At 45.0% G+C, this 10,112-nt stretch overlaps 1 protein-coding gene across 1 annotated transcript; it reads left to right on the top strand.

Moving 5' to 3' along the window:
* Positions 1–381: 381 nt before the first annotated feature.
* Positions 382–9,028, top strand: thbs1a (thrombospondin 1a). The gene is made up of 22 exons (XM_079217388.1): positions 382–518; positions 619–702; positions 943–1,505; positions 1,615–1,693; positions 1,808–1,897; positions 1,997–2,106; positions 2,436–2,561; positions 2,988–3,084; positions 3,192–3,356; positions 3,452–3,628; positions 3,723–3,896; positions 3,985–4,265; positions 4,350–4,568; positions 4,678–4,785; positions 5,191–5,350; positions 5,436–5,554; positions 5,925–6,159; positions 6,296–6,523; positions 6,609–6,880; positions 6,976–7,073; positions 7,179–7,318; positions 7,414–9,028. The coding sequence occupies exons 2-22, from the start codon at positions 639–641 to the stop codon at positions 7,419–7,421; spliced, it is 3,513 nt and encodes a 1,170-aa protein (XP_079073514.1). The 5' UTR covers positions 382–518; positions 619–638; the 3' UTR covers positions 7,422–9,028.
* Positions 9,029–10,112: the final 1,084 nt, after the last annotated feature.

Here is a 10,112-nt window from a genome sequence, read left to right as displayed (position 1 = left end):
GGATCATAAAAATCAATCTTTATTTTATTTATTTCCTGTTTAACAGCTGACACCTTCATGAAAATGAAGACTATTGGACGAATCATTACCCTTAAAGTTGACCGGAAATGACCGAATCGTGTGGCTGGTGCGCGTATGAAATACTTGTCCGGTGATGGAAACTTCGCTCAGGAATGCATTTTTCCTCCTCTGTGTGTGCGTCGCGGATGTTACGCGGACTGGCTGTGAGGTAAGAAAACTAGTCCGTCCCTCTTTGCTGCAGCCATCCCATTGGAGCAGGCGGGACCTCAGGAATGTCCTCAAACTGTTTAAATAACACTTGTATCGGTAGCATAAATCAGTAGAATAAGTCTAAGCACCGGAATAAATCCGGGACCGGAGCTCAGAGAGACTTTGCAACGATTTACCCACAACGAAAGAGCTTCGATCAGTTATAAAGGAAGAGCAACGGGATACAAAATCGGACAAGCGAGGACTTTTTTCCTGATCTATTTTCACGGGGGATTTTCTTTTTAAAGGTTTGTAGACTAAATTAAGTATTAAAATTGTTTAATGAATGCAGAAATGTCGCCTAGATGTGTCCCCTAACGGCGTGTGTGTTATTCTTGGTTGCATCAGGGGCCACTTGAGGTTTCGACATGATGCTGTGTGGCATCTTTTTGCTGTTGATGCTTTGGAGCTGTGAAGGAGCAAGACTGGCAGGTGAGAATGGAAAACGTCTGTTATTAGTCTTTTTATTTTATTTTTATACCTGTAGCATTTATATGATTAGTTCCTTTAACTGTGATTTTATTTTATTCTATAAAAATAAAGTTTATAATGTTTTTCCACTGTTAATACTAAATATATTATATATATTTTTTTAATGTGGTTGTTTTAATACATTTTCATGCACACTGTCATCACGAAAGAAAAAAACACAACTCTTCTTTTCTTTGACAGCAGAGAGTCGGGACGATAACAGTGTGTTTGACTTATTTGATCTGGCCCGGGTAAGCAAGAGACACAACGGAGTGAGTTTGGTCAAAGGTGCAGATCCCTACAGCCCTGCATACAAGGTCCTCAACGCAGACCTGATCCCCGCACTCCCCGACACCTACCTCAGGGACCTCCTCGACTCCATCCAGGCTGAGAGGGGCTTCCTCCTCCTGGTCAACCTGAAGCAGTTCAAGAAAACCAGGGGCAGCATTCTGACCATCGAGAAGAATGACGGATCTGGACCCGTTTTCGAGATCATCTCCAACGGGAAGGCGAACACTCTGGATGTGGTCTACTCCACCATGAACCAGCAGCAGGTCGTATCCATCGAGGATGCTGATTTGGCCACTGGACACTGGAAGAACATCACGCTGTTCGTTCAGGACGACCGGGTGCAGCTTTTTGTCGGCTGTGAGGAGATCAATGTATCAGAGATGGATTTGCCAATCTCCAAAGTGCTGTCCCAGGAGGTGGCAGACGTTGCCCGGCTCAGGATTGCAAAGGGAGCCGTAAGGGACAAATTCATGGTAAGTTTGTGTGCTTTAGCTCACCCGATTACTAATGATGACAAATAACATTTAGTCATGTGAGAAAATAAAGAAACGTGTCTCTTAACTGGAATGTATTGTCCTTCAGGGAGTGCTTCAAAATGTGCGCTTTGTCTTTGGGACCACGCTTGACGCTATACTGAGAAATAAGGGATGCCAGAGCGGAGGTTAGTGTGAAAAATACATCAACTGCTTTTAACTGACTGCATATTATTCAGCTGCAAAATTCCACATTGTGCTCCAGTGGACAGAAATGACTGTGTCTACTCTTCTCCCTGCAGCTACCTTAACTGATGTCATGACCCTGGAGAATCCCATCAATGGATCCAGCCCTGCCATTAGGACCGATTATACTGGCCACAAAGCCAAAGGTGAGCCCTCTCCTCCCCAAAGTGTGTCTCTGTTCCTCTCATCGGTGTTAATCTCTAAGACGCAGAGGCATTTATTTAACCCTTCTTTCTTGTATTCAGATGTGCAGTCTGTGTGCGGTTTCTCTTGTGAGGACATCGGCAGCATGTTTAAGGAGCTCAAGGGACTCGGCGTTGTCGTTAAGCAGCTGTCGAATGATCTCCGCAAAGTGGTAAGCTCCAAGGGCCACCAGGGTCTCCTCTTTGTCATCATTCACTCCCCCTTTTCCTCCCGTCTCCGTCTTTCCCTCCACTTCCAGTTAACACATTCCCAGTGCGTAGCCACTTGTCGCTGTAATGGCAGTCCCTGGCCAAGTCCTTAATGAGACCCATGTGAATACACAAATATGTTTGGCTGTCGGTTGCATTTGTACTGCTTCGCTAGAGCCAAGCAATGTCTTAATCACGGTGTCGGTCTGTGATTCATTTGTATTGGAACTTTGGCAAAGTGAAAGTTTTCCGTGCTCCATCCTGAGCAACTCTCTCTCTCTTTTCCCTCCAGTCTGAGGACAGCACACTGCTGAAAAAGCAAATGAACATCCACAGCGGAATTTGCCTCCACAACGGCATTGTGCACAAGGACAAAGATGAATGGACCGTGGATAGCTGCACCGAGTGCACCTGCCAGGTGAGTGTCACATCACACCTGCTGCAGTGCAAGCTTTAAACATGCCAGCTGAGGAAAGCCGCCGCCGTGTTTCCTGTATCCCTGCTGTAATGAAGTGATAATGGTGTTTACTTTAGCACCTCCCTTTATTACCGCATCTCTTCTGTCTGAAAGCCATCAACACTTCTTCTCAACTGGCAACAAAGCAGCATGGGGGCTTTTTTCCCACCAGCAACCTCGTTTGAAAGTTGCTCACGTATTGTGTAATTAATGTGTAATTAGTTAGGTGTTGGTGGGAGAGTGTTAGTGAGGATTATGTTTTCTATCAACACAGCAGGAGTTTCATGTCACTGATAAAGATCCCTCCGTTGTGAAATAGAGCAATTAGGCTTGGAACAGCACCAGGTTGCACCATTCTTGTACTAATTCAACTGTTCCTCTATCCAGAACTCTGCTACCGTGTGTCGCAAAATCTCCTGCCCCATGATCTCATGTGCTAACGCCACCATGCCAGATGGAGAGTGCTGCCCTCGCTGTGAAAGACGTAAGCTTCTTTTTAAATCTGCTCGTGAAATCAAATTGGATTGTCTTTGTTTCCTTCTTGATATCTATTCCCCCGAGGTAACTCTTTCTCTCCCTCTACTGCGATAGACATAGAGGATGGATGGTCGCCCTGGTCTGACTGGACCCATTGTTCGGTGACTTGTGGACGGGGAATCCAGCAGCGCGGCCGCTCCTGTGACCGCATCAACAGCAACTGTGAGGGCACCTCTGTCCAGACCCGTGACTGCTACCCCCAGGAATGTGACAAACGCTGTAAGTCCATCAGCATTCCTTAACACAGCCATTGTGACGATAAATGTTCTCCGTTTGAGAGCGTGATTAATGAATTGTGTCTGCGTTGCTCACAGTCAAACAGGACGGCGGTTGGAGCCACTGGTCTCCCTGGTCATCGTGCTCTGTGACCTGTGGTGAGGGCGACATCACCCGGATACGCCTGTGCAACTCCCCCACACCGCAGATGGGTGGAAGGGACTGCCAGGGAGAAGGACGTCAAACGGAAATCTGCCAAATGTCACCCTGTCCTAGTGAGTTGAATTTCAGTAGCAAAGTAGAAACAGTATGTCAGAGTGTCTGAATTCAAGGGAACAAACTGAATCTGGTTTTCACGAAACTTTTTAGTCAATGGAGGTTGGGGACCTTGGTCGCCATGGGACACCTGCACTGTTACCTGTGGCGGAGGAGTCCAAACCCGCAAACGTCTCTGCTCCGACCCTGTCCCCAAATATGGAGGAAAGGATTGTGTTGGTGATGCTTCTGTGTCTCAAGTGTGCAACAAACTGGACTGCCCTGTTGGTAAGCATTTAAGATTCAACAAATATGAAAGAAATAAGTAATTCACAACAGAATAGCCTTTTAAAGTATCAATTACTTTTCTCTACAGATGGTTGTCTCTCCAGCCCATGCTTCCCTGGAGCAAAGTGCAACAGCTTCCCCGATGGCTCTTTCAGGTGTGGCAGGTGTCCACTCGGCTACTCTGGGAACGGCATTGCCTGCAAAGACGTTGATGAATGCAAACATGTCCCCGATGCTTGCCACACACATAACGGAGTCCATCGCTGTGAGAACACCGAGCCCGGTTACAACTGTCTGCCCTGCCCTACACGTTTCTCCGGTCCTCAGCCCTTTGGAAGAGGACTGGAACAGGCGACTGCTAAAAAACAGGTTTGAGTTATTACTTGCTTATTGCGCGTGTCGCCACAAAGCTAGATGCATGCATTTTTTAAAATTCTATGTCATTTTCTTTAGGTTTGCAAACCCCGTAACCCTTGCCAAGATGGGACCCACGACTGCCATAGGAATTCAAACTGCATCTACTTGGGCGTCTTCTCCGATTCCATGTTCCGCTGCGAGTGCAAGCCAGGGTATGCTGGGAATGGACGTATTTGCGGAGAGGACAGTGACCTGGACGGATGGCCCAACACTAACCTGCATTGTGTGGAGAACGCCACCTACCACTGCAAGAAGGTAGCCAGACCCCACGTGGACATGCATAAATACAAAAGGCCATTATTATCCATCTGCACTCTATTATTGTGATGATCGCCTGCTTCACCGCTCCTTTGTTCCTTTACAGGATAACTGCCCCAACCTTCCCAACTCTGGCCAGGAAGATCATGACAAAGATGGCCTGGGTGATGAATGTGATAATGATGATGACAATGATAGGATCCCCGATGATAGGGTGAGTCATCACAGCAGTTTATTTTAGCACCAAAGGGTGCTTTCCTCAGAGACCAGACATAGCAATCAGCAGCACCCATCCTTCCTTTGGGCGGTAGGAATGTAAAGTCTCTATGTTTTTATGCCTTCACCAGAGAGTGGAAAACATGTAGCACAGGATAAAGCTAGAACTGAGACCGAAGTGGCTTTTTGCCCATAATTCTTAGTGTGGATTTGGAAAGTTGGGCAAGAAAAATGCTGTGGTAAAAATGACCAGCTTGCTTGCAGTGGAATATCACGTTCCAGCAAAACATAGAGAAAAAACTAAATTGTCAAACAAGAGTTTTGTTCCAATAGATGTAGTTTATTTGACTAATGATCCATTTTAGTAATGTATTGTGCTTTTGATCTTTCTCTTTGATATTAGGACAACTGCCCAAGAGTGTACAACCCTGCCCAGTATGACACCGACAGAGATGATGTTGGCGACAGCTGTGACAACTGTGTGTTCGAGGCCAACACCGACCAAACGGACACTGACAACAATGGCGAGGGTGATGCCTGTGCTGTTGACATTGATGGTGACGGTAAGTGTTTTTTAATTTTTAATGCCTTTCTTTAGTCTTCAAGCATTTGCACAGTAAGCTAATATAAGTATGTTTTATTCAACAGGCATTCTGAACGAGAACGACAACTGCCCATATGTTTACAACGTGGACCAGAGAGATACCGACAGGGACGGGGTGGGAGATCATTGTGACAACTGCCCTCTGGAGCACAACCCCGATCAGGTAACATCCGAGCTCATCTATCCATTACCAGCCATGCTGGGTAACCTAGATTGATGTTTCATGTAACTACGTTGAAGTCCCAGCTTTACTGACAGAGTAAAGTGACGGGTTTAAGGGAAAATAGTGCATCCCACCCCTCTCTATTCATCCAGCTTTGGAACAGATAAGAATGTGTAATTTTGCTGAGGTGCAAGGGCACTGGACACGTCTGAAAGTACATTGCTTGCATACCTGAAAACAAGGGGGCTACATTTAAATCAGTAGCACCTCTCACATTGAGGAACAGTAAAGGGAGTTATTTGAAGTGAGGACAAGAGTCTTATAGTGTGAGTGGGAAATCTCGTCCTAAAGGAATTCTGTTCTCCTGCAGTTTGACTCTGACTCAGATCTCGTCGGAGACAAGTGCGACAACAACCAGGACATTGACGAGGACGGCCACCAGAACAACTTGGACAACTGCCCCTACATATCCAACGCCAACCAGGTAGACCACGACAAGGATGGCAAGGGTGACGCCTGCGACCATGACGATGACAACGATGGCATTCCTGATGACAAGGACAACTGTAGGCTGGCGTTTAACCCTGATCAGCTGGACTCTGATGGTGAGTCAGTCTTTCAATGTGCTCTTTTGAAACATTGGTGCCGCCTACCTGACAAATAGTGCCTCAGTTAATTGGGTTTAGTTTTGTTGCTCCTTTTCCATCTTTGTGATTTCCATATTTCGTGTTTTCCTCTCAGGCGATGGCCGTGGTGATGTGTGCAAAGACGATTTTGACCAAGACAGTGTTCTGGACATCTATGACGTGTGCCCGGAGAACTTTGACATCAGTGAAACAGACTTCCGCAGATTCCAAATGGTTCCTCTGGACCCCAAGGGCACCTCCCAGATTGACCCCAACTGGGTGGTCCGGCATCAGGGCAAGGAGTTGGTGCAGACTGTCAACTGCGATCCTGGCATTGCTGTTGGTACGTAATACGCAGACAGACGTCTTGCTGCATGGGCGTAAAGTGGAAGTGAACCACTTCTAAACCATCTCTCTTCTTAATTCAGGTTACGATGAGTTCAGCGCAGTGGATTTCAGTGGAACGTTCTTCGTCAACACGGACAGAGATGACGACTACGCTGGTTTCGTATTTGGCTACCAGTCCAGCTCACGCTTCTACACAGTGATGTGGAAACAGATCACACAGACCTACTGGTCCCACACACCCACAAGAGCTCAAGGCTACTCAGGCCTGTCAATTAAAATGGTCAACTCCACCACTGGACCCGGTGAGCATTTGAGGAACGCCCTGTGGCACACCGGAGACACCGCGGGACAGGTGAGAATAGATTGATTGACTCCGGGGGGGAGACATCTTTCAACGCGTTGTTTGACACTTTTCTCACTCTAACCATTGCGATTCCTCCTTTTCAGGTTCGCACTCTGTGGCACGACCCCAAGAACATTGGCTGGAAGGACTTCACTGCCTACAGATGGCATCTGACCCACAGACCCAAGAGTGGACTTATTAGGTGAGGTCAAAACCTCAGAAGCATGCCATTTCATTCAATTACCCAAATGTGCATAGTTTATAACACAGTGGCAATGAGCTCATGTGTTGACGTCTTCTTTTTTAGAGTGGTCATGTATGAAGGCAAGAGAATCATGGCTGATTCTGGAAACATCTTCGACAAGACGTACGCTGGTGGGCGGCTAGGCTTGTACGTCTTCTCTCAGGAGATGGTTTACTTCTCAGACCTCAAATACGAATGCAGAGGTAAGCACTAAACTATTATTTGATATTTCAAAAAGAATGGCTCCATAACCGTTGACTTTATTTGTAACGTGTTTTCTCTCTATAATTTCTTTCAGATACATAATTGGACCACAAAGCCTTCTAGCAGAATGTCCGCCAGTATGAATATATAATATAAGACCTGGATAGATATCGCTTTAACATTTTTCTTTTGGGAACTTTGAGCACATTGGAGGAATGACGAGCAAGTGAGTGAATGTGAGGTAAACTGACCTCAGGACATTAAGCCAGATGAAAGTTCAATGATGATTCTGCACCAAACTCAAATTGTGAGCGCGGCTCTGCTCAGAAGAAATTGGCCCTCTCACTTTGTTGCTCTGATCTGCATTGAAGGGGGAGCCCACATTTTATTGCTTTGCACACCTGAACTGTTGGCGGTATTCTTCTGTGGACGAGGGACCAAAAGGAAGAGTGGCCCATGTTTTTAAATAATATTTTTGAGCATTAATAGACATCTACTGTGGACTGGTCAGTATGAAGAAAGCAGTAGGAGATCTTTCGTAGGCTGGGGTAAATATACCCCTTGAAGGAACTGTTGAGGGACCATGGACAGTATGGACTGACTGTTACTATCAAAGAGAGTGAATGTTTTTTGTGTGTTTTTGCATGTGCGCCCCCCAACAAGCATAGTTATGAAGATAACCGCATCATTTTTTTATTATTTTGATTTCTTTTAACGCCCCCGCCTCCACACAGACCTGTTGTACACACCAGGTCTTGTATTTAGCCAAGGCTTAGGGCTAGCCCAAAAAATCTTCTCAGGAAAGAGCACTAGAAGAAAGGAGGACAGCACAACATTCAGGACAACACAGGGCCTCGAAGCAGGTGTACCTGATACTGCTTTGGAACAGCAATTATTAGCAAATATTATGTTCAAGGGACGTAAACAGCGAGGGTCAGTCGATTTCCCATCTCGAGTTTGTATGCACTTATTCATCATACAGGCTTTAATTCTCACTCATCTCTGCATCTTAAAATATTGGCCCCAACCTTTTCTAATTTACTGAAATCAATATGCGCTTATGACTAAACAGTCAAAGTAAAAGATCCTTATCTCTAAATATCCACAGTATGCATGACTGGTGTGCCTGAGCTTGTGTGTACAGGCCTACATTTCTGACAAGGGAAAATCAAAGGAAACCCTTTATGTACAAATATTACCTCATTAATTATTTTTGTATTGTGGCCAGCAATGCACAAGAATCACAAGTCTTAGCATCACAGTATGAATTGGTTGGCTTCTTTTTTTTTAAGCAAGACTTTAGTATCCTTTTTATGCTGTATATAAGATATTTTTGTAAAAGCCCAAACAGGAACGTAAAGGATTAAAGAAATGTTATCTGGACTATGTTGTGCGATATGTATTTCCTGTGCATTTGTTTTGATAAATTATTATGTTTGTTTTATGTTGAGGTTATTTCATTTGTGTAGATATATGCTATTTAAATAATTTATCTCGAAGCGTAGCCTCATATGGAAGCGTTTCTGTCTGTATAAACTTATTTGCACACTGACATGAGGATGTCTTTGGTATTTTGTTTTTTGTATGTCTTTTTTAATTATTAGTGAAGCTTTACTATAAACTGTGTACTATAGTTTCTACCCAAAGTGCTGTTTATACTCCTACCTGATATTTTGTAATGTCAAGTGAACAATAAACACGAAAAAGTATTTCGGTCGGTTGGTGTCTTTCTGAGCAAGCAAATAGTTGAATAGTCTCAAGACTTCTTTGCCAAGGATTTGTGGATGTCATATCTACTCTGATTGAGGTCCTCTCCCTAAAAAAGCAAAAGGAGCCGAGCCATGCTGGAATCCATTAGTTGAGTCTTAGAGAAAGGGAGTATTCTTGGGAGTCAACAGCAGGAAAACTTAAGATGAAGTATAACCCACTTACACAGCTCGTCCATACAGATCTGCTTTCACATTACACAGGCATCGCCTTACTCCTTCAAACAACGCAACGCCACTTGAGATTTAGACATAGTTTGCACTCTAGAATGATCAATTCACTCTCTTTGGGGACGTAAACCTATGGCTGTGGTCCACTCTTGCCAGCAAGAATGTACATTGAAATTCCACAGTTTGTCATAAAAATGTCTTAATAAAACTTATTTAAAGGCATCTGTAGACTTGGTGTGCCGCTCGTTGTATAGTATGCTTAAAGGCATAATTCAGACTGCTAATTTAGATGTTTCACAGGGCCTGAAAGCTGCAATCTAAGGCAACAGCGAGGGTCGTGCCAGAAAACCCAGACAGTCTCAGAATGCCGCAGGTCTCTTTACATTAGAAGTGACCTCATTTTTACCACACTGAGCTCACTGTGTTTCCATTTCCCCAAATGAGCGGCATAGCTTCCCTACTGAAGATATATTGTGTAAATCTATGAACTGATGACAATTGTATGATATAAATCGTTAGTCTAGTGTTTGCCTGTGCTCTATTGGATAACGCTGCAGGTTTCATTGATAGCAGGGCTCTCGTTTGACCTTGGAGGCTCACCTGGCCGGCGTGTTTTTAGCCCAGAGGAATTTGAGATAATTCCTGCTGTTTAGTGTGGGGTCAGAATGTGTGGGTGAGGTGAAGAGTGAGGCGAACAGGCCCGTAAGTGTCCAGTGCCGGGAGAGGGGAAAGCCGGACCTCTGGGCCGAGATCAGCCAGGTGCAGACTTGCTACTCACAGAGCAAGAAGGAGCCAATAGAAACAGTGTCAACAGCTCTCAAACCTCTCAAACAAACCAAGAGTCATCATTCTCAAA

The sequence above is a fragment of the Taurulus bubalis genome, assembly GCF_910589615.1.
Source record: "Taurulus bubalis genome assembly, chromosome: 4".
Taxonomy (NCBI): domain Eukaryota; kingdom Metazoa; phylum Chordata; class Actinopteri; order Perciformes; family Cottidae; genus Taurulus; species Taurulus bubalis.
The sequence above is the reverse complement of the archived record's forward strand: the minus strand, read 5'-3'. Positions and strand labels throughout refer to the sequence as shown.

Bases quoted from the DNA above. Each gene is read 5' to 3' on its own strand.
- thbs1a (XM_079217388.1), top strand. From the start codon at position 639: ATGATGCTGTGTGGCATCTTTTTGCTGTTGATGCTTTGGAGCTGTGAA. The intron at 5,351-5,435 runs GTAAGTGTTTTT...TTTATTCAACAG, and splicing joins TGTTGACATTGATGGTGACG to GCATTCTGAACGAGAACGAC. The intron at 5,555-5,924 runs GTAACATCCGAG...GTTCTCCTGCAG, and splicing joins TGGAGCACAACCCCGATCAG to TTTGACTCTGACTCAGATCT.